The sequence below is a fragment of the Lytechinus variegatus genome, chromosome 13 (genome assembly GCF_018143015.1).
Source record: "Lytechinus variegatus isolate NC3 chromosome 13, Lvar_3.0, whole genome shotgun sequence".
Taxonomy (NCBI): domain Eukaryota; kingdom Metazoa; phylum Echinodermata; class Echinoidea; order Temnopleuroida; family Toxopneustidae; genus Lytechinus; species Lytechinus variegatus.
This window is the reverse complement of record NC_054752.1, coordinates 21,363,701-21,388,732: the sequence shown is the minus strand read 5'-3', so window position 1 is coordinate 21,388,732 and position 25,032 is coordinate 21,363,701. Positions and strand designations below refer to the sequence as shown.

The 25,032-nt window shown below is 37.3% G+C and overlaps 1 protein-coding gene across 1 annotated transcript in view; it reads left to right on the top strand.

Annotated features, from left to right (window-relative positions):
- The window catches only part of LOC121426251 (ubiquitin carboxyl-terminal hydrolase 40-like), a 42,639-nt gene extending 19,059 nt beyond the window's left edge, over nucleotides 1-23,580 (top strand). Inside the window, exons 8-27 of the mRNA XM_041622478.1 lie at nucleotides 3,321-3,440; nucleotides 4,040-4,186; nucleotides 5,073-5,141; nucleotides 5,783-5,985; nucleotides 8,148-8,308; nucleotides 8,834-8,915; nucleotides 9,361-9,529; nucleotides 10,674-10,752; nucleotides 11,368-11,441; nucleotides 11,806-12,173; nucleotides 12,898-13,042; nucleotides 14,869-14,986; nucleotides 15,536-15,702; nucleotides 16,147-16,248; nucleotides 17,009-17,198; nucleotides 18,161-18,419; nucleotides 19,156-19,221; nucleotides 20,426-20,642; nucleotides 21,130-21,258; nucleotides 22,891-23,580. Of these exons, the coding sequence (XP_041478412.1) occupies nucleotides 3,321-3,440; nucleotides 4,040-4,186; nucleotides 5,073-5,141; nucleotides 5,783-5,985; nucleotides 8,148-8,308; nucleotides 8,834-8,915; nucleotides 9,361-9,529; nucleotides 10,674-10,752; nucleotides 11,368-11,441; nucleotides 11,806-12,173; nucleotides 12,898-13,042; nucleotides 14,869-14,986; nucleotides 15,536-15,702; nucleotides 16,147-16,248; nucleotides 17,009-17,198; nucleotides 18,161-18,419; nucleotides 19,156-19,221; nucleotides 20,426-20,642; nucleotides 21,130-21,258; nucleotides 22,891-23,097 (3,072 nt within the window). The 3' untranslated portion in view covers nucleotides 23,098-23,580. The remainder of the gene's footprint in view (nucleotides 1-3,320; nucleotides 3,441-4,039; nucleotides 4,187-5,072; nucleotides 5,142-5,782; nucleotides 5,986-8,147; nucleotides 8,309-8,833; nucleotides 8,916-9,360; nucleotides 9,530-10,673; nucleotides 10,753-11,367; nucleotides 11,442-11,805; nucleotides 12,174-12,897; nucleotides 13,043-14,868; nucleotides 14,987-15,535; nucleotides 15,703-16,146; nucleotides 16,249-17,008; nucleotides 17,199-18,160; nucleotides 18,420-19,155; nucleotides 19,222-20,425; nucleotides 20,643-21,129; nucleotides 21,259-22,890) is intronic.
- Nucleotides 23,581-25,032: the final 1,452 nt, after the last annotated feature.

Here is a 25,032-nt window from a genome sequence, read left to right as displayed (position 1 = left end):
TGATGATGGTAATGATGATGATGATAGTGATGATGATAATGATGATGATGATAGTGATGATGATGATGATGAGATTACACCTTTCCATTGGAGCTTGATATGGCTCCTTACTGTGAACAGGTTAGTTGACTTTGTAGTAATGATGATGATGGTGATGGTAATGGTGATGATGATTATGATGATGGTGGTGATGATAATGATAATGATGATGATAATGGTGATGATTACACCTTTCCATTAGAGCTGGATATGGCTCCATACTGTGAACAGGTATAGTTGACTTTGTAGTAATGATGATGATGGTGATGGTAATGGTGATAATGATGATGATGATAGTGATGATGAGATTACACCTTTCCATTGGAGCTTGATATGGCTCCGTACTGTGAACAGGTATAGTTGACTTTGTAGTAATGATGATGATGGTGATGGTAATGGTGATGATGATTATGATGATGGTGGTGATGATAATGATGATGATAATGGTGATGATTACACCTTTCCATTGGAGCTTGATATGGCTCCGTACTGTGAACAGGTATAGTTGACTTTGTAGTAATGATGATGATGATGATGATGATGGTAATGGTGATGGTAATGATGATGATGCTGATGATGATGGTGGTGATGATGATGATGATGATGATGGTGATGATTACACCTTTCCATTGGAGCATGATATGGCTCGGTACTGTGAACAGGTATAGTTGACTTTGTAGTAATAAAGATGATTGTGATGATGATGATAATTATACATGTATGAGGCAACATTTATAGCGCTTAATGCAACGTTTATCACACTGCACACTATTACCCTGGCTGTTGCACGGCTACCTGATTGGTGCTCAAGCATGCAAGAAATTCCCTCCAAGTGGGTTCCCATACACCTTGGTGGAGAGTGGCATATGTAGATATATGCCTTACCAAAGGACGTAAGTGTTGTGGCGGGATTTGAACCTCGGACATTATGGTTCAAAGTCCAGAGACTTATCCACTCAGCCACAACACCTTTGAAGAGTTTCATAAGAAAATTCCTGCTGACAAGGGTGGAGAGTGGCAAATGTAGATAAATGCCTTGCCAAAGGACGCAGTTGCTGTGGCGGGATTTGAACCTCGGACATAATGGTTCAAAGTCCAGAGACTTATCCACTCAGCCACAACACATTTGAAGAGTTTCATAAGAAATTTCCTGCTGACAAGGGTGGAGAGTAGCAAATGTAGATAAATGCCTTGCCAAAGGACGCAGGTGCTGTGGTGGGATTTGAACCTCGGACATAATGGTTCAAAGTCCAGAGACTTATCCACTCAGCCACAAAATATTTGAAGATTTTCAAGAGAAAATTCCTGCTGACAAGGGTTAATAGAAGGAGTGTTTCAACTAACTCTAAAGATGGTCGCTAGGGCTGGGACTAAAACCCGGGTACCCGGGTCCCGCCCGGAAGCCTCGGGTACCCGGGTAGAAAAATCAATACCCGATACCCGAAAATTGCTCACCAGTATAACGTACATTTGATTTGTATTGTGTAGTGTAAGACATGATTGTAAACTCATCACAAAAGTACACAAGTCTCATTTTGAATCTCACCAATTACCCTCGAAATATCTACTAGTTTTTTAAGTGATGATGTGATTGAGATCGTTCATTCGTCCCCATGTTTCTTTTGCAGCGCAGTGACGTCATCCAGCCACTGCAACGCAAGCCAATTTATGAATAAAAATATAGTAAGCATGCGCATTGCAAGCCTCAGCCCCACGCAGTATTCCGTCAAAACAAGTCTGCAATACTCTTTCACCTTGTACCAAAATCGACCTAGAATTCCACTTTCCTTTATTTCATATGGATTATGAAAGGTATTCTCAGAGGATCTATTTTCTCACCGATAGCGCACAGGTAAGCAAATTTGTATTACTTCTTGCTTTTCCGTCAAAATCGTACGAAGTAGCGTTGATATTACATCGTGTTTGTGAGTTTGTAGAATCTATCGCTACGTGAACAAAGTCAATTGATTTCCGGGTTTCGGAGCGTCAAATGCGCCAGCCAATCACGATCGTGTTACCATTTTCGGTTTATGATGGACTGAAAATGGTATCAAGAACGTGATTGGCTGGCGCCTCGTATGCTCCGAAACCCGGAAATCAATTGACTTTGTTCACGTAGCGATAGATTCTACAAACTCACAAACACGATGTAATATCAACGCTACTTCGTACGATTTTGACGGAAAAGCAAGAAGTAATACAAATTTGCTTACCTGTGCGCTATCGGTGAGAAAATAGATCCTCTTGAGAATACATTTCATAATTCATATAAAATATAGAAAAGTGGAATTCTAGGTCGATTTTGGTACGAGGTGACAGAGTATTGCAGACTTGTTTCGATGGAATAATGCGTGGCGCACGGGAGGCTTGCAATGCGCATGCTTACTATATTTTCATTCATAAATATTGGCTTGCATCGCATTGGCTTGATGACGTCACCAATGGGGTTTTTCCACCAGTCATATTTCGAGCGGCATGATTTTCGGGTACCCGGGTACCCGCCCGAAAATTGCCACGGGTACCCGAAGAGAAAAAAACCCGAAAGTCCCAGGCCTAATGGTCGCTACTCAGTTGTCATGTCATGATTATTACAACTTGAATAAAAGATATAATGAAGATAGAGGAGACCCTTAGAACAAACAAAGCTTTTTAAAGGCCTGGTCACACCGCCCGAGCGTTGTTGGAGCGGTCGTGGAGCGGTAGGGAGAGAGGGTCGAATTTCACTAACAAAATTTGGGGAAAAATCGAAAACAAAAAAAAAACAATCGAAATAAAAAATGGTGAAGGGTAGCGAGCGGTGATGATTTTTTCTCTCCGCTCCACAACCGCTCCAACAACGCTCGGGCGGTGTGACCAGACCTTTAGTTGCTGCCACCTAGCTCCAGTGAAAGCAAACATGTTTTGTATGGCTCTGGTAGGAGGAGGAGGAGGAGGGCAGATCAAATGGGATTTGCATCATCTTATCCTCCCCAATGGATGATATACAGTAGTGCTAAAATGTTAATAGTGAATCCCACCAGAAAATGAACATATTCAAAAGTGTTCATATTATGCCATCTTTTAGATATTTAATTGTGAAGTCAGGTGATATGATATTACATGCAATATAGTTTGTTTCTCTGGGCTCGCCGGACATCGTAGTGTTGTTGTGTTCATTCAACACTCGGCATGAAGGAGTGCATTATCTATTGGGCTTCACTAATATTGGCACCACTGTAATATACTACATACTACTGCTAAAACTGATCATACATTTAAATATGTTTATTTTGTTTATGCAGGCCACAGATGAAGCCCTGTATGAATTATACTCTGTAGTGCTTCACAGCGGTAGTACACATGGAGGTCATTATCATGCATATATTAGAGATGTGGACAACCTTGGAACATGGTCCGAACCGGTAAGTCTGAGGTTTTTACTCACATTATTTATCAAAGCCATTTGAAGTGTTGGTAAACCCCCTCACAACGCCTGTCACTTTTTCAGTTCATTATAAGATTGTGTATGCCCTGACACAATTAAGATGAGAAGAATAAGAAATGACATGTTAACTAAATCAAAATTTTAGTATTGTCTCTTTTTTCTTGTTTAAAATAACATCCACCTCTAAAACATGGAATGGGTTGAATATTCCATGATAATGATTATAATGATGATAATAACATGCCAAAACCACTTAAACATAAAACTAATGCTCAGTATACATTTGTGAGAATCTGCTTGATCCAATGTTGTACTGGTGATCTGGTGATAAGGATAGTAAATGTATATTGTCAAGGCACCACCTTTTCTATTAACTTTGCACAATCACGCTCAATGTACATTTGTAAGAATTTTGGTATTCGTCTGATGATGATGAAAAAGATTATGTTGGGAATAACTGCATGTTTAAGGTGTCAAATTCTTTTGAACTATTTGCAAATGCTTCAAGTGCCCTAATATGGTACATAAAGGTCCAAAGCTCTATTGCTACAATAATTTGCCACCTTTCTTCCACAGCGTAATGAGCTTATACAGCTGACCCCTGACACAGGAAGTGAAAAGGATGACATCATCGATATGAAATCACCACAGCAGTGTCTTACAGCACTCCTTAGGAAGCATGGCGGACCCGAACATGTGTTGACTGTTGAAAGACTGTGCCAGGTACAATAATGCCATCAGTGGTAGTGATGGTGATGATGATGATAGTGGTGGTGGTGATGATGATGGTGATGATGATGATAGTGGTGGTGGTGATGATGATGGTGATGATGATGATAGTGGTGGTGATGATGATGATGGTGATGATGGTGGTGGTGGTGATGATGATAGTGGTGGTGATGATGATGATGGTGATGGTGGTGATGATGATAGTGGTGGTGATGATGATGATGGTGATGGTGGTGATGATGATAGTGGTGGTGATGATGATGATAGTGGTGGTGGTGATGATGGTGATGGTGGTGGTGGTAAAGATTATAATGATGATAGTGATGGGGATGTTGATATGATGATGGTGGTGGTGGTGGTGATGATGATGATGATGGTGGTGATGATTATGATGATTATGATGATGATTTGAATATTAATGGTAATAATGAGAAGAAAAGAAAGGAGATGAATGGGAAGAAGGAGCAGGAGGAGAAGTAAGAAAAATGTGAAGGAAAAGGAGGATAAGATGGAGGAGAAGAAAAAGTAGAATGAGAACATGCATGCTGGATCTGAGCATGTATTAATTAATGGAAGCGAGTATGTCTATAGTAGTTGTGATGATGATGAACACAGTATTCATAACATCAATAATAGTAATAATGATAATGATGAGAAGAAAAAAGAAGACCACAATTTTGCCTTGATTATCAGTGTTGCATTATCGCAGTATGAAAACAGTCCCTTTGGAAAAAGTGTTTTTTGTATTCCGCTATAACTATTGACCAACTTTTTTCCTGTGTGTGGAATACATTGGCTTTTATTGAAAGTGTTCAAATGAATTGTGTTTAGTTCCCTGTATGCTACTCCATAACATGTTACTGTATGTCATTTCATTCAGGTTCTAAACGAGGAAACTGGCGTTTCATGGAATAAGCGTTTCAAGAGACAGTATGGAACCTTGACTAAGGTAGGTCTCAATGATTTGTCTTTTATTGTACAAAATAATTGATGGCAGGCTATTGAAATAGAAGATATTCACCAGTGCTGCCTATAATTTCAATTGGAAAAATTTGCACATCATATTGCATTTGCCTTAATACATATTGAACATCCTTCACGTTGTTTTGTATAGATTTATTAGAATTTCTTCAGAATTGATTCAGTCAGTTAATATTTAGATATATATATCTATATCATTGACAATAATACCTGGTTCTTATGAAATGCACGACAAAATCCAGGTTTTCTGTCCTATTTCAAACCAAAGTTTGTAGATCCTGTGTCATGATCTGGTTGAGACACATGGCCCGTCATAAAATTTCACAATTTCCCATCGTCGTACCCTAATTGTGCGTGGAGCCGGATTTACTATTCCATTTCTCTCCCCATTATCAGTATCATTGAAAGCTCCCTATATTATGAAATTGTGGGGTTTGTATGTTCTTGCATCCTTTCAATCTGATTTCCAGCAGTTATTAAAAAAAATACAATGAATTTTCATGAGATCTTCTCAGACAAAACTCCTGTGAAACTTGCTGTCCTGTATCTCTCTCATTATATGATATTTTACACAACCGGATTGCTTCATTTCGATTCAATTTCCGTCAGTTCCTGAAAAAGTACAATGACCTCTTTGAGCTGAACACGGCAGGCACCCTCGTGCATCTAGTAGATCCCATGAAAGGAAAGGCATCCAACCCCGACCAGACTCCCTCCAACTCGCCCAGAGAGGGCGCCAGAACGGCAACAGCTTCAGAAGAGAGCAGGCGGGAAAACCAGGACCAAAGTAATAAGGAGAAGGCTATTGCAAGGTAAGTTAAAGTGATATGTTTTGTATTATAAACAATTGCTTCTGAATGCTGCAGTCATAGTTGTGAAAATGAATCCAGACAGATCAAAACTAGTATGTTATTTGTCACTAGCCACCACTAAACCAGCAATAAGTTGCCAATGAAGGTTCTTTTTAAATTGCTAAATCAGTGATTTGGTGATTTAAATTGCTAATTGCAGTGATTGGGTGACTAAATTGCGGTGATTTCAATTGCTAAATCAGTGATTTGGTCTTCAAAAAGGCAAAAATGAGCATATTACTCTTCATACTGTCAGAATTTGAAGTTGTAAAGTTAACTCATTGAGTGCTTCGTGCACGCTACGTATCCTACTATAACATGCCACACTCGTGCTCCACGCCTACTATTGATTGCTTTGTGCTTGCATTGTTTCCTACCCTTGCCTGCTTCGTGCATGACTGCGCACATTCGGAATTACAATCATTGTTACGCCGTTTTGCATTGTATTGCGCATCGCATGCATGCCGTAATTAGCACTATTGTGTGCAGTGCGCACTCTGTTTTTTGACAGATCAACTTACGCGGTTTACATTCGACTTTTTTGAGTATTTCTAAATTTTTTTTTTACAAGATATGGCTTCGCCTCTGAGAGGGAAAAGACCTAGGTTTTTTGCTTCATACAAAACACTCCTCTAAATGGAACTACTTGATACACTCATATTTTGCCGGTAAAGATAATAACCAATCTATATAATGAGGAAACCATTATATTAAGGGGTATGAAATTTCCTACAACTTTACTACGCAATATCTTGTGGAAAAACAAATCGTTAGAGAGTTATAAGCAATTGTAATCATGACTATTGAAAGGAGTGAATACGACTCACCATCCCAAAATCAATGTGGCACAGGGGGGTTTTGTGACTGGCACAGGGGATTAGCATCTGATTAGCACTGTGGCATTGGGTTAGTAGTGTGCGTGGCATGTTAAGAGTTAAATAAAATAAGAGGTACAAGAATTTCGTTGACACAAGTTTTTTTTGAAACTGCTTTGAACTTTAAAAAAAATTGCACAGTGCCCACATCTCATGCTTGAGTGACTTCCTAACTTCTAACCCTATTTTCTCCTTATTTTTTGAAGCTCTCGCTTTATAGTTTCTTCTGCATTCAATTAAGTACTTGTGTGGGTTATTGTTGAGCAATTTCATTTGAAACCTTGGGATGCGCTTTTCCAAATTTATAAAGAAATATAACATTTTTTTTTTTTTTGGGGGGGGCGAATTATTGTTTGTTTTGGGGTGGCTGGTCACATTTGGTGTCGGTTTCGTTGATGTGACAGTAACATCACTGATTGTTCGTTGGTTCCATGACAATTGCTCCGCTCTAAATTCCACACACTAATTGAATGACCAACTTCAACCCTGGGTTTGACACTATACCCTTCCCTTAACCTAACATAAAACCTTATTGCAACCCTATTCCTACATCTTAGACGAAATTAAGCCCGGAGCAATTGTCGCAGGAGCAAATGTGTCAATAGTCTGTTACCTCCTGGTATGACCCAGAGCATTCTCAGGTGGACCACAAAACCAAGATCAGCGTGAAATATTTTTAAACTCACTGGAGAGTTCAAACTGTTGACTGGGCTGTTTTCTATAGGGAATGTGTGTTATACATGTAGCATATTTACCTAGTCTTCAATGGGTTAAGATTATCTGATGTTGTGTTGTACATCTTTGATGCAACATTGCCCGTGTTGTATTCAGTGTGCTGTTTCTGTAGGATGTCTGTTAATTGTACTTAAAACACACAACATATTTAAGATCTCTCATTGATGGTTTTGAGCTATTGATAATGTGATCTGGATTGTAATTTGTAAACCCACATTAGCATACCAGTTATAAAGTGTTCAATATGAATATTCTTATCTATTTATGAAGGCAGAAATATGGACTGAAAATATAGTATTTTTTAGGGCTGATTTCTGCAAGCCTCACTCAATATTTTGAAAAGTTATTTATCTGATGAGCAATACCGGCACTTCCCTTTCACAGTGCTGAAAAATATAATATTTATAAAATAGTTTTGAATCTTTGGGGTGTCTACTGTAAAATTAAAAATCTCCCATGGTGGTTTGTAGAAGATGCCACTCGACTTAACCAATTTTTTTCTTTTCATCACAGAGCTACTGCAAAGATCCCAGAACCAGGCCAGTGTTGGTATGACTTCAACGATTCCTCGGTGGAGCCCATCAGAGAGAGCGCCCTCTACAGGCAGTTTCAAGGAAGGGAGAGTGCCTATATGCTGCTTTATAGAAGAAAGACGATGACTCGTCCAAGCCAAGGTAGGTGGTCTTGTTGACACTCTCCAAGTACAAATCCTGGGTTTTGATTAGCTGAGAAGCACCATTACCATGGAAGTTGTCGTTGATGAGTCTCATGAAACTTGCCTGGGGAAAACCTGAAAAGCATTCCATGATGAGTGTTGTCAATCACTTTCATTGATGTTAAAGCTGATGCAACCATAGCCAGCAGCTCACTTCCCAAAATAAGATTTTCCACTTTTTTTTAAGATTTCAAAGCCTTTATAATAACTGTACGAACACACTTCTATATGACTTGGGTTTTATTACCCTGGCTATATTCCTGCAGCCTTCTACAGTGCAGAAGCATATCAAGGAAAAATATTCAAGACAGGTATCCCTTTACCTCACCTGAGTTGCAGAAGGAAACTCAGAGCTGGGATTTGAACCCTCAACCATTTGTTTCAGTGTCAGAAGACTCATCCACTGGGCCACAATGCTCCACGTATTTGCAATAGAAATGAGTTGTTGTAAAATGTCAGTATTTTATCTTTGTTTTTATCTCAGCATATAACAATCCCTATCATCAGATGCCTGCATGGCTAATGGCTGAACTGGAAACGGCCAATCAGGAGCTTGAAAAGCGAAGGTATTTTCTTGCCCCTTATCTGTAGTTTTGGTTAATCCGCTAAATACATCTACCACTTTTCTAATTCATAACTATATTATATGAATATGTGTGTCCTAAGAACGTTATGATGTGCTGGGTATTATCCTAAAGTGTGTTTTATGGAAAAATATACAGATTTTACATAAAACTACAACTAATAATGTATTTTTATCAGGTACTTGATCAAAATTCATATTCATTTACTAAGTTTGTAATGTAAGTGCTCAAAGGGCTGTTGTTTTTAATTGAAAATATAAAGTTATGGAAAGAATGCTGCACTAGATAACCAAATTTGCATTAAAACAGCTCAAATAATGCTGAATTTCAATTATCACGACTTGAAAAAATATTCAGTGAGATGTGTAGACAACGATTACCTATGATTTAAAACCCAGTTTTGTTATACATGGTTTCTGTAATTCAGGGAAGAATACGATAAAGCCATCAACTCAGTTGAACTCAGCATACTCCTGGCAAGTGACTGTGTCTGGGCACGAGGAGCACTGCAGCTTGCAGCTGACAAAGAAGCTATCAAGATTACACTTGACCGCAGGAAAACAGTGACACATCTCATGGAACTCATCAAAGAAAAAGTAAGAATTACTTGGACAGTCTCATGATTGGTGCAGAAATATGTGTAAAGCCACCACACAACTTAAGACCTGACTGGTCTACGACTGGCTTGCGACTGAGTGAGGGGAGATGTGACGTCACAGCGCTTGTCAGCTTGAGAGTCGCAGACCAGTCAGAGACAAGTCGTAAGGAAAGTTGTAAGGATTTGACATGTCGAATCCTTATAACTTATCGCAAGCTCAATCCAACTTCCAGCCTATCAGACAGCAGAGTTGCACGGCGTGTATATGATGTACAACGCGCATACACAGTAGTAAGTGCATTTTCTCAGTTGCTATGGCAAAAAGCAAAAGGCGCATGCGTGAGTCGCAGACAGCATGTAGTCGGATCGCAAGGTGTGCGGTGTGGAGGCTTAAGACTACATTGCGATTCATCTCTTCTCACTCAGTCGCAAGCCAGTCGTAGACGAGTCGGGTCGTAAGGTGTGCGTTGGCCTTAACTCAATTCAATCAATTTCTTGTTGAACCATGAAGGTCAACATATCAATAAATTGAATACTGGTCCAATGTAAACTGTATTGCAATGTCAAAATGTGGGTTGGTGAGCTAAGATATGAGCCCAGATTTATGTCTTTATTTTACCCTGAGCAGGGCATATGAATGGTCACGACATTGAAATGTACACTCAGTTACACAAAATATGTGGAGCATACATGTATGTTGCATTCCTTATTTAAATTCTAAGTTCAGGCTTGAGTTTCATTATAATGTATAGCTATCAATCAAATGATTACCTATCTTCACTTTTAATTTATTTTGTTACCATTTAAGGTGGTGTAATGGTAAACTTAAAACAGCTTTTTAATCAAGAACAGTACGATGCTCTGCTCTGGAAATTGAGATCAAATTCTGAGGTATTGCTAGCTAGCATGCAGGATTATAAAAAAAAGGCATGCAAGTTAAGTGAATTGTTACAGAAAGATGATACATGTATCGGGTTCTGATAGTGTGATAATAGATGTTGGATGCAAGTTAAAGTGAATTGTTACAGAAAGATGATACATGTATAGGGTTCTGATAGTGTGATGATAAATGTTGGATGACCTTTTGGAAATGTTTGATTGACTTTTTTGTGTGTGTTTGTATTTTTATTTGTATTGTATAGGTGCCTGAGAATAACAATGAGTGCCTTCATGTTGCCAAAATGCTTCCATCAGGATTTCATTTGTATGATTCTTTAACAGGTAAGTTACATGTGTAGATATATTTTAATTTATGGTTGTGTGGTCTATTGGTTAGAGCATGGGACTCTGACATTGTGAGGTTGTGAGTTTGAATCCTTGATCAGTCATTATTTCCACTTTACCCCCCCCTTTCCAAAGGCGTGAGAATGATTTGTGTCGTCTATAACGTCAGCCACTGTGACTGATTAAACTTAGATGTAAAATGTGTGCTATGTAATCGGTAGAATACCAGCTGGGCATTGGTGCGGCAGAAAGCTGCTTTGCAAAGTTCCTACAGGAGTAACTTTAACAGAAACAGAATGACATTGTACTATTTACAATTATTTTTCTTTTGAGTTTCACATAATACAAAACTAGTGATCATTCAAAAGGATCACTGGCCACTCAATAGTAGCATGTGATCAAATAATCAGAGGCATTTTATGAAGTTTGCAATTAATTACATGCATATCTTCTTGTACCAAGATCCCATTATTTGTACATAATAGTATTTTTTTTAAATATAAGACATAGTTTGTACCATTATACTTGGCCAAAATCTACGTTGTTGTTGAAAACGTATGTTTTTTGTGATTTTTTTATGATATCATAGACTTATCTCTTTCTCCATTACAGACACCCCAGATAAGACCCTTCAAGATTGTTATGTAACTGATCAAAGCTTTGTATTTCTTTGGGATGGCAAACAGGTAAGAAGATTGTAGTGTACTTCAAAATTCTTTGCACAACCCTTTTATGATATTGCTAGTCAAAGAAATGCCAATGAAGCTTATTGTTTATTATGAAAGCATGAAAGATACTAAAGAGGAATCGACCTATTGATTTTTTTTTGTATGTGGGAAGGGTCATGATGTGTTTCATGTAATACTATTAGATTTGTTCTTTAAAGAAAAAAATGATGAATATATTTGTTTAAAAAAGCATATGTGAGGACAGGCTAGAAAGTAATCAGATTTACGTTTTGGTTCCTAAACTTATCAGATAGCAAAGGAATAAGAGAAAGTGGTAGGAAATGCATTTTTTCTTCATTAATGCCTTGATTGATTTTGACAGGTTGGTGGGAATTCCATTCTGGTTGGCCCAAACAGCGAGCCAGTTTTGCTCATTCTAACCTTCAAGCCTGCACCACCCAACAACACCCCTAACCGATCAACGCCACCATCCTCCCACCCTTCCACTGAACCAATATCCACCCAAGACACCCCTACCGAGCTCCACCATGGGTTCCCTAAAGACGCCCGGGTATCAGAGCTGCGGTGCATGGTGTCAGATCTCGTAGGTGTCCCGAAGCACCGGCTGAAGCTGAGTAGGGTGCAGTCGGTACCAGTGGTGGTGTCTTCGGATGATGATGGTAGGACGCTCACCCAGCTTGGGTTCTCCGATGAAGATAGGCTGGTGATTGAATCAACAGGCAAGGACAGGTATGGACATTTTAGTCAGATTTTTGTTAAGAATTCAGCATTCAATCTATTCAGAAGTAATTATGATTTATAATACTAGTAATGATTTGACAAATAAGGCCCAAATTCAGTCTGTAGAGTGCTCGGGGCACATGATAATTCGTAAACCTCTTGCCTTCAAGAACCAGATGAACCCTGTCAACAGCTTTTTAATGTCTTCGGGAAGGCCATTCCAAAAAAAGTAGATTTTACATGCCCAGTACAGCATCTTTCCACCCTAGTTTTTTTTTTTTTTACTTTGGAATTACATTGATTGTGAGAACAAAAATAATTTACAAGGTTTGTGTGTGCGAACTGATTGAGAGATTTAAAAAAAAAGATAGTATATTATTACAAGACAAGAGTTCATGTATCATTAGAAGAGAAGAGTACTGTCAGATACAAATAATAACTATGATGGCAGTGATGGTGATGTGAGCAACATTGGGATGACGGTGACAAAGGCTGCAACACCTGGGGCCCGCAACACAATGGTTAGCAATTAATTGTACGCTTGATTTTAACAATTGATTGTATATTGTAGTCTATGCAATCAATCATAGAAAAAATGTTCCACGAACATTGCTAAGCTTTTTGTAATGGGACCCGTATAGTGATGATTACCTTGGGTTATCTAGTTTTAGATTGGAATTTCTTTAGACCAATTTTATTTCTTTATGGTAAATACTTTTCTTTATCCACTCAGTCCCAACTGCCAAGGGGATTCTCCTGCAGACGTTGAAGTCAACAAACAAAAGAATGCTGTAAAACTCACGGTAGAGAACCGATGCGTGGATCCGAACAATGATGGTGACTGGCCTGTCAAGCAGATCAGCATATCCAAAGACAAGGTATGTCATTCACTTTCATCATTTTTTTTCTTCAAATTTAGTTAGTATTATGGAACTGACAACTTGCTTTAATTGGGATAGTCTTACCATTTCTAGAGCAGTCTAAACTCTAAAACATTCTTGAATGACCTCAGTGAAATCAACAAGATGTAAATAACATACACGTAGCTAATCCTATTGTTCATTTGCACTACCGCTGGAATCTTATTGTTCTTTTCCACTGCCTGAGGAATGTATTGTGTAGCAATCTATTGTTTGGCAGTCTGATCAGAAATAACAAAATTCCTCTGCCTTTATATACGCTCAGCAAAAAAAGTTCTTGGACACTTATAAAAGTTAAAATATTCCATATAGATATTTGATTAAAGGCAAATTATTGTATGTCAACATGACCAGACAATATTCCTCTTGCAGTATGACATTTTCATGTGAACAGTCATGCATGGGTGGTTAAATGCTTTAAACAATAGCAATGTCAGTAAAAGAAAATTGCAAGAAATGGACCACTCAAATGATAATGATCATGGCCATCCTGTAGGCATACATTCAACAATTTCAATAGGTGGTTATCATTCGAATTAAATGTTTAGGGATGCATCATGAGATGCATAATGAGATGGATCATTTGGACACTCACTTTTAAGATGAAGCTTTCCAATCAAGAGCGTGCAAGGGCAATAGGAATGCATTCTGGGCAGTCATGTAGACTAGTGGCTCGATATTTCCAAGTTTCACCAACAACAATTTCAAATTTGAACCAGCGGTATTTGGCTACTGATAAAGTCAGAGACCGCCCTAGGAGTGGTCGACCTAGGGCCACCACCCCTGCAGAAGATAGGAGGTTAAGGATGCTTGCGTTGATAAGGCGATTTGTCACTGCACCAACTATCGGATCTGAAATTCATTGACTAACTTTGACTTAAAATTCCAGTGGAATAGTGATGCATCCAAGTTGAATTTCTCTTCTCTTTTAGAGTGGTATTCGACTTTAAGTTTGCTTTTATCGTTTAATGGATATTTATCCCATATAAACTTTCACAACTGAAAGAATGGCTGATCATTTTCTTGCAATTTCCTTGTGCTGACATTGCTGTGTTGTTTAATGCCTGTAACCAGCCATGCACTGACTGATCCATTCTTGCAATTTTCTTTTACTGACATTGCTATTGTTTAGAGCATGTAACCACCCATGCATGACTGTTTACATGAAAATGTCATGTCATACTTGAATGTAGGCACTCTGGAATATTCTTAAAGAGATAATAACTTAATAAATGAATGTAATTGCTCTTACAACTCTTCTTATACATGTATATAACAATAGGAGTAGCTACGTGTATTCAATTTTCTTCTATTCCATTATTTAATTATTTAAGGCGACAAAAAACAAACGGCGACAAAAAACAAACGAGACAAAATAATCAAATGTCATGTTTACAAAAAAATGCATGAAAAATAAATTAGGAATACATGAAAAGGTGTGTGTTGATTGTAATAGGTGGGAAAGAAGTCGGAGAAGGGGTTGATAAAGAGGGAAAAGACTGAGGAGAAAGTGGTAAACATAAGTAGGGGAAGAACAGTAGAGGCAGGAAAAGGATGAGGAGGATGAAGAGGAAGACGAAGAAAGTAGAAAAGAAGAGAGAGGGGTAAGAAAAGGGGAAAGATGAGAAAGAAAGGCAAAAAAGCAGGTCTGATAGGATAAGAAGATGACCAAGGAGTGGGCAAGTAAACTATACCTTGTAAAGCGAGTTTGTTTTCTTCAAAATGCTTAAAATTCATGTTTGTCTTTGTTCTTTGCATCTTGATTTTTGTGCCCCACTCATCAGACTGTATTTGAATTAAAGCAGCTGGTCATCAACAATCATGGTCTCTATGGTAACCAAAGACCAAAGGAAGGATGCAGGTTGAGAATAAGTGATGATGCTCTTGGTCTTTTACCTCCTTGTAAGTTATTCAATATTGCAATTTCTCTTTCTTTCTCTACCTCTATCTTTTTTTCTTTATCCTTCTCTTTAAGCTTCTCTTTAGGCCTTTCTTTGCTCTTTTCCTTCCCTTTCTCTTCCTTTCTTTTTCTCTTTATTTTTTCATCATTTCAAATTTTTAGAAATGTATTTTCATATTTGTGAAAATATTTTTTCACATTTAGAAAAATATATTTTCATATTATAATTCCTTCTTTTTTTTGCATACCTTTTGCAATTTTTGTCCTTTTTTATCATCCATTTTTGCATTCATACAATTTCATTCTTACATGTAGATGACTCAACCATTTGGTTGTTCCTTTTGAAAATGGACACCTTCATTCATGTGAAGATTTTGTTGTTCACAGTATCAGAGTTCAAAATTTGAATATTAGCATACATGTATCTACAATTTGGCGAGGGTAGACTATGCCATGAATTATGCTTGAAAAATATTTCTATCTAGTATTATTTGGGATTTCAGGATTTCAGTATCGTAATACAAAATTGAATGTTTTTGCATTTCCTACAGTACATGAAAACCAGAGCATAGCAGATTCTGGAATCAAGAAAGGCAAGACCATTGTCATAGAAACAGGACTTCCTCCAACATCCAATGAGCTCACCCTAAATTTCAGTCTCATGTCTAGCAACAAATCCTGGGATATGATGGTGGAAAAATCTACTTCCATGACAGAGGTGAGTTGTTAGTCATTATTATCTTCCTCCTCATTGTCACCTTCATCATCTTCATCAATATTACCACCATCATCATCTTTATTAGCATTTTCATCATCACCACCATCATTATCATCATCATGTCATCATTATTGTCATCATCATAATCACCATTATCATCATCATATCATTACTATCATATCACCACCACCACTGTAATCATCTTCATCATCATCATCATCACCATCACTGTCATCTTCATCATCATCTTCATCATCACCATCATCATTATCATCATCATCGTCATCATCTTCATCATCATCATTTTTTAGCACACTCCCTCTTATGAATGGTTTTGCGCCATTATTTTATGAAACTGGATTACGCCCTTTTAAGGATGATTCTTGTTTACGGTCATTAATGATACAAAATGCTATATTTCTCAATATCTTTTCCATGGTACAGTGTCTGACAAAAATGTTGAGCATAGCAGGAATGGAGGGCTCCCCCTATCATCTGAGGAAGACCAACTGGTGTGGTGAAGCAGCTGATATCATCACTGATATGGTAAGGATAGCGTTTTCCATTGTCACATCCATCACAAAGTAAACGATTGTTTTATTCAATTTGTGGTTTTACCACTTGGTCTACACCCATTTTGTCATCTTTCATTTTAATATCATCCCACACGGTCTAAATATCCATCAGAGCTAAAGCTGGGCCCCGTCTTACAAAATCATAACTCTATGGAAGTCCATCATTGTCATAATTATTTCTATAGGAGATTGGCACAATGTCCTTTCTAAATAAAGAGAAGCACAGTGAATTTGAAAGAAGACAATGAATTCACAATCATATGTAGAAAACATTTTGAACAGTAAATGTTGGCGTAGCTGCGGTTGATCGGATCAATCGTAATTCTTTGTAGCAGCATCATCGTCCGTTCGAAGGGCATAGAGACATTGTATCATGATAGAATATGCAATATAACAGGGCTGTTTTGTTATTATTACTTCTAAATATGCTAAATGCATGTATGAGTTATAGTGTTCAATGTTTCATATGCTTCAAAATTAGATGTCTTAATACATTGTCATTCATATACTCTAAGTATACTGCATAGCATTGTGTATGTATTGCCATTGTGGGGCAATTTTATTTTTAAAAACATTGAACAATATATGAATGAATCTGAATATATTAACTGAATAGTTGTATAACATTAACAAAGTATTTTCTTTGTCAAAATAAACTCAAAATAAGAAGGAAGTATTTCAATGACTGGATCATAAGCCCATGAATTTCTTCTTCCTTATTATTTTTACAGGAGAAAAGTCTAACGGAGCTTCACATCCAAGATGGAGAGCTTCTGATGCTGGAGGAGGGGCGTGTACCTCCCAAGGGGTATCTCCTGCTCCCCGTTTGGCTCTATCCCTCACCAGTGAGGACCGGTGGAGCCGACGAAGGAGGGGGAGAGGGAGGGGCGTCGTCCTGGATCCCTCATGTTCAATTTTCAAGTGAGTCACCTTTTCACTACTTTAAAAGATACACAAAAATTGTGGAAAAAATGGAAATAACCGTCCTAGGCTGTCAATATTTTTAGACGATATTTAGCTAGAATATTGTGAAAGGGTGATTTATTTGCATGTTATTTGGGTAGAGTGTCATGAACAAATGATCTGCTATGAAGGATTACCTTTAAATTGTTCTAGGAACAAATGAAATAAATAAATCCATGAATAAACATAAATTATTTGTCATTACCACTTATCATTGTGAAATATATTCATAGAAAGACAGCAAATGAAGTTACAATTTGGTCAGGTGCATGTATTATTTCAATTTTACTACAAATAGTTTTTGAACTTGGTTGACATATTCATGGTGGTAGTGAGTGATTGTATTAGAGACCGGCCTTGTATTGCCAAACGCGCGCATGATAAGCATCAGAAAATGAATACGCTCAAACCTTTGCAACATCCTTTCAAAGGGAACTTGAATAGAAAAATGATGAAAAATGATAAAAAACAAAAAGACAATTTTTAAGTCTTTATATCCTCAAAACAATAAAATATGGTCAAAATAGCTCATTAGTGACTTTGTTGTTTACCCAACTTTTCCCATAAAAACACAAGTTCGGTATAAATACGATACCTTTTTCAAGTGACCAAAATATTTCACTTGCGAAGAGAGGTCCGATTGGAAGCTGATGTCGTAAAAATGAAAAACAAATTCGGCAAAATTTCTGCATATTTATATTTTGTAGGTATTTGTGTATTCATGGTGACAGTTTGGTGAATTTTATTAGAATAATGTGTTTGATATGATCAAATTCATGAAAAGTGTTTGGTAATACGATCTACTACCATACCATGTTGAATATTGGTATTATGATTCACATAGATAAATACCAGCTACATGTAGTTTCATCATGCATACAATATACATTGATTGCGTTCACATTGACAATTCTTTGCAGACATCCTGAATAGCTTAACCAGTGTCAACAGTCCCAACCACGACATCCAACAGTCATTAGAGCCTCCGCCCAATCAGAACGAGCTCCTCGGAGAGATTGAGATATCCCACAATGCGACAGTCGGTGACCTCAAGAATCAGGTCATGACCCTGCCCGCCATGAGCCAGGTTGTCGTGCCGACGGTAGAGTTTCTGCGTCTTCGGCTGCTGGAAGATGGGAGGCTGGGAAGAGTGTTGAGAGATCACAACCAAAGTCTCAAGTAATATATTATTCATTTAATTCTAAGCAGTTTTAGTTATTGTATGATTTAACCTCTGTAACACAGAATCTTGCTCGTTTGACAAGTGGTATCCTCTTATTTCTCTTTTTGTTTGCAAACATGCTTCAGATTTTTTTAAAGCACAATTCTTTATTCAGTGTTATGATGATGTACATGTAGCAATTATACATCACTTGATATTTTTGTTTTCACACAAGCTAAATTTTTCTCAGGTTTTCGTATTAGCAACCATGAAATAACATTTCAATTCATTATATTTCAATCGATAAAAATAACATTTATACAGGTAAATAAGAAATACATAATGGCAAGAAAGAACAAGGCAAAGCAGGCTTCGAGTGTGAACTGACATTAAAGATCTATTGGATCTTAGAAGTTCCAGCCCAGAGTCGACTTGCTTTTAATTCGTTGAGAGCATTCATCAACATTATTTGCCAGATATGGTGTCAAATCTGACAGCTTAACATGATTTTTCAGTTGAGAAGTAAAGGTGCGTGATTGTTCCTATGGTAACCATCCCAACAAATAAAACAGTCTTTGTCCGATAAGATATCTGACAAATCATTTCATGAAAGGCTCCCCATGACCCAATTCTAAGATTTAACACCTTACTTGGTACCGCGAAGTTGATAGTACAATGTACTATACGCTTTTGTAAAATGTAAAAGGTAATTTGTAATTCATTGGTCTTTCTCTATTATCTGTTCATGTTTAGGTATGCCAAGGTCAATACCTCATCACACATAGCTGTTCAGATCCTTCAAGAAGAAGAAAATCTCAGGTAGGTCTTCAAAGGCTGATGAAAAAAATATGAGCAATTCCGTAAAATAACTCAGCCTTTTGACTTCCATCCCCCATCTTGCTTAATTTGTACTTCACTTCACGAACTAGTCAAGCAATGGTAATTTGATAGTATTAAACACATTTTCATATGAACTAGAGAGTATAGATAAATGATTTTAGGAATGTCCCACAAATAGGTGTTTACATTTACATACTTGATGGAATTTGCAATATAATAATTATAATTTTTGTGCCTTATCAGAAGTGCCTATGGGATGTTCTGCGATTATGCATTACAAATACCTTGGGCTTGCAGATCAGATAAGATTAATTGTTTAGGTACCATTTTAAAAAAAATCTGAGCAGGTAAAGATCATTTGTACTGAGTTTGGAACCCACTGATATGAAACTCTTGGGGGTGTTGCAAGAAAATATTTGTGATCAATTGCAAGTATTCTGTTGCAATTTTACAAGTAATAGATCAACGTAGTTATAGCAAATCAGATTAGACTTCTTGTTTCAAGGAGCAGATTAGCAATCAATCACTAATTTGCAATTAACTGCAAGACATATGATTGATTTAGGAACCAAAAATAGACTTGCGATTGATTGCAAGTTTCTTGCAACACCCCATAAGAGTATTGCCTGTCATAGCAACAATCAATTCATGACAGCTGGATTCCAAATGTAATAATAAAAAAAGCAGTATCTGTCTCTTCTTTATGGGTATTGCAGAAAGGTTGCGATCAATTGCAAGTCTATTCTTGGTCCCTAAATCAATCATATGTCTTGCAATTGATTGCAGATTTGTGATTGATTGCTAATCAGGTGGGTGTTTCATAAAGCTGTTCGTAAGTTAAGAGCGACTTTAAGAACGACTGGTGATCCTTTCTTGTGGAAAATGGTATATTCGTTGGCGATGGTTAAGCGCGTAAGAGAGGTTCACCAGTCGTTCTTAAAGTCGCTCTTAACTTACGAACAGCTTTATGAAACGGCCCCCTGCTCCTTGAAACAAGGAGTGTAATCTGATATTCTACAGCTAAAATTGATCTATCACTTGTAAACTTACAACAGAATATTTGCAATTGATTGCAAATATTTTCTTGCAACACCCCCTGAGACCCAACACTGATAGACAATGAGGAAAAGTGAGGAAAAAAAATAGCTATTGTTATCATCTCGCTGCTTTACTACATTTCTAGACAATCGGAGTTTGTCCTGGCTTTCCAAAAGAGAGTACCTGATACCAGGCTCTACGGACCTGCTGAGGAACTCGTCTGGGAGGCTGGGAAGTCTGCTGCCCCCATGAGTCTCCGGCAAGCCATTGCCGATCGCTTGTTGATTCCAGTGGAGAGAGTGGCTCTTGCCAAACACCTGATGAAGAAAGGGGACTGGATTGTAATCCCTGAAGATAAGAAGGTGATTTATTCTTAGGATATTAATGAAGTAAAATATAATTCCACACTTGACTGAGGGTTTAGTTTTCAGTATTTGTATTATCCTGCCAAGTCCACTCCCCTTAGCCATGGTTTTCTATTTTGGATTGCTATATATAGATAATGTGACCATAAATTTGTATCCTTGAAATACTATAATGGACTAGTAATAACAATCTATTCATATGATATTGTACACTTCCTCTCATGTCAATAATTATTTGAATGATGGCTAAAATGTGTATTTTCATTTTTGGTGTACCCAGATCAAAATTTCCATATATTTCTGAAAATGTTGATATCCTTGCTATCGCTTTTTAACGGGAGTGGGGTGCTCTTATTTTTAAAGGCTGTCTGACACAGTGCGATTGTAACTTGTACTTTAAATTTATCCCTATTAATTGATACAGAAAAAATGTGCATTTATTCACTTCTGGGATTTGCTTACCCCAATGAACTTTTCTTTGTAGGTATCAGATACTGGGAAAGGAAGAGGAGGAGGTGGAGGAAAGAAAAAGGGCAAAGGTCAGACTCATAAACCAATCAATTTGAAGCAAGTGCCATACAATCTACACGATGGAGATTTGTTCGGTGTTGTGGTAAGTCCAGTTGGACAATCCCATCTGGGACCTGTTGCATAAAACTTTTTACCTGAGAAAACTCTGGTAAAAACTGAAACTAAGGTTAGTCTGATTTCTGCCATTGACTTTAACACTACGGTCAAAACAACCCGAGTTTTCTCTGGTAAAAAGTTTTATGCAAAGGGCCCCTTCTCTTTTACAGTTTACAAAAATAGTCATGAAAATTATGGTACAAGATTTTGCATGAGGTGGAAGAAAGATGCTCTATTCAACAAGGCATGGTCGAGCGTCTTTCTTTCACAGAATGTAAAATTTTACTCCATCGCACGAACGGGAGTATTCACTATTTGTGTTGCAACAATGCCTCCCAATGTAGCATAACTATGAATACCTCGCAGAATAAGGAATGTTTTCCTTTGATGATCCATGAAAATAAGGAATGATCATATTCAAGGAAAAAAAAACAAAAAAAGCATGCGGGGACCGTGGTGATCCAAGTATACATCTGCATTAAAGTGATTGGTTAACATTGGTTTAACTTTTAAAAAATCTGAGCTAGAAGGTCACACTTGTCACCTGTGTCTGTGAAATGTTACAAAAATGAAGCCCTGAAAAAATTGTGTTCAAAAATAATTTTTAATTGCTTCAAAAACTGAAATATAAATTGACCGGAAACACCATCTTAATTTCATCCCATACACTTATGTGTACTATTTAGGCGTCTATAAGACACCTATTTACAAAATCGGGGTTTGCCTTGTAGTTTTAGCTTTTCATTCTCAATAATGGTTGTTTTCAGGGTTTATTAGTTCTCATACATGCACTTGTACATATGTTTCATCTTGGTTTGAGAATTTTTTAAATCGGCTGCTCACAAAGTTAGACAATAACTTTAAACAGCCCTGTGCCATTAACAAATACACGTATGCATGTCCAGCCATGCAATGTTACATTTTGGTTGGTACATGTACTGTATAATGTATTATAGAAAATGGTAAATTGATAATAGTTTACATGGCTTAAATATATTTACATACTTTAGATCCATTAAAATGAGCATACAATAACATGATACAAAGAAGTGCGATGGTACGAATATTGCATGTTATGCTTGAATACCAGCTGAATTATTTGATTTGATCACTGCAACAAAGGCGGGTATGAAACTGCTTTAGCGCCAATACATGTATACACTCAGGCACTGACTGTTTACTCTCCAAAATCCACATTGAAAATCCTAATTTCGGTCTTAAAATTGTGGGATCAGCACCGTATTTCCAGAGCACCAAGTGGCTCAGTTCAGATTTAAGAAGTGGAGTCGCCAAAGATTACTCTAAAATGAAAAAAAAAAACTGATTTTCTAAAGAGTTCACAATCGTATTCTCTTGCAAATTTAGGATGGTATCTTCAAAATAAATCCAATATAAAAGGAAATTTTTTTTACTATCAAAGTTACGGCGAGACCTGGTGCTGATGCCACGCAGCATTTTGGAAAAAATGTACCTGGAAGATCGAGTTTGAAACTTGATCCGCATTTTTCTGAAATGTTCGAATTACCAGCTGAATTATTTAATTTTGAATCCTGAACATTGATTAATCACCTTAATGCTCTTTTCTTATTCCTATCCTCCTCTTGATGCACCAACCTAGGATTTGAAAGATGACCCTTTCAGGAAGGATGACTTCACCACCATCGAAGATGATAGAGTGAAGGAGAAAAAGCAAGAGGAAGAGGAAGAGAAGAAGAGGAACCGACGCGATAGAAGAAATGCTGTCTCCCTGGGCGGGGGAGAATACAAAGAGAGACCAAAGAAACAAGAAGTTGGACTGACGATTAAAGTAGATAACTTCAGGTGACAGGAGCCTTGATCACATGCAGAACTTGGTACGATTTAAGTCGGGATTAAAAGAACTTTTTGGACCCGCGTTTGTACTAGACGGTATTGGTGCAATTTGAACTATGAGTAGAGAGATCAAAGTAAAAAGAAATTGGACTGACAATTTTAGTTGATAATTTCAGGTGACAGGAGCCTTGATCACATGCAGAACTTGGTACGATTTAAGTCGGGATTAAAAGAACTTTTTGGACCCGCGTTTGTACTAGACGGTATTGGTGCAATTTGAACTATGAGTAGAGAGATCAAAGTAAAAAGAAATTGGACTGACAATTTTAGTTGATAATTTCAGGTTTTAGGAGTCTTGTTCATATGCAACTCAAAACTGAAAACAAACCTTATAGGCCTATATTTGTACAAGATGATATTACTAGTAGTGCAATTGAATTGTGTAGAGATCAAAGAAAGGAGAAATTGGATTAATAAAGATGGTAACTTCAGGAGACAGAAAAACTCATCCTCACAGAGCGATTGGTACAATTTGAATAGAGGCTGAAAAGAAAAATCCTTTTTTGGCCATGTTTGTACTTGATATCAGTTCAACTTGAAGTGTGAGAGGAGAGAGCATAGGAACACGAAATTGGACTGAAAATTTAAAGTTGATATTTAACTCAAGGTGATGCGAGTCACATTGATACAAAGCAATGGGTGTGATTTGCATTGGGATTAAAAGAAAGATTTAAATTGAGACTTGTAACTCTTTTGGCCCGCATTTGTACTAGACAGTGTTAGTGCATTGGAAATGTGATTGTACATTGTTTCCTTTTCACTATCTTTTCTATCAATTTGTAAAAAAAAAGAAAAGCAGTCACATGCAGACTTCTATAGTTCACCTGATGTTCAAGTAGCCCCTGAGCAAAGGGCTGATCGAGGAAATGTTTACCATACATGTTTGCTTGTGCATGTGATAAAATATTGAAGTACTCCAATGGTTACCTACCTGTATGACTGCCTTCCTTTGGTGTTCAGCATGTCATTGCAACCTTACCTTGATGGCTCTCTGTTGAAGAAGGAATGAAGAGCACATACTAGTAGCTTACAATGCCAGTTCCATGCCATTTGCTCCGGTGAAAATTGCTCTGTTGTAAATTCCACACATTAATGGAATCACCAACTTCAACCCTGGATTTAACCCTGTACCCTATCTTAAGCCTAACCATAAACCCAAGAGAAAACCATATTGCAACCCTAACCCTAACCCTCTGGCCCTTATTCTGAAGTCGGGTTTAACTTAGACCATGGTCTAACTCTGTGCTAAAGTTATGTTGAGCCAAAAATTCAAAGATTCTGTTTATATGTTATATTTATGTTAACTATTATCTTTCATTTTGCTCTCATAATGAAGAAAATGACCTCCGTTATCATTCACAGACAATTATAAATAATTTGAGTGACAAATGAGTTAATAAATTGGATATGTACTGATAATGATTTGTGCCCCAATTGGCTCTCCATACTTAAACCACAACTTTAAACCAGGGTTCAATTAAAACCCGAGTTCAGAATACGGGCCCATATCTTAGACAAAGTAAAGCCCGGAGCAAATGTTGTGTCACCACGATGCCATCCTATTCTTGATTATGCAAACTAATTTTATTATTCATGGAGGGAGATAATGTTATATTTTGGCACAGTACATTGTACTTCCATTTTGTTATTATGTCTAGTTCTAATCTTGTGTACATCATACTGTAAAATGAATGCACATCACAAAATGTTTGCGTTTCTGTAGGTTCATTCTGTGCACTTTTGTTGTTGCTTATGATACATGTACAGTATTATTAGAAGATGCTAAAAACAGTAACTGTCATCTCAAATTTGATTATGAAAGCGTGTTTACATTCTGCTGCTGTGAACGACAGTAAACCGTGATATAGTCAAGTGGAATTTACTGTCT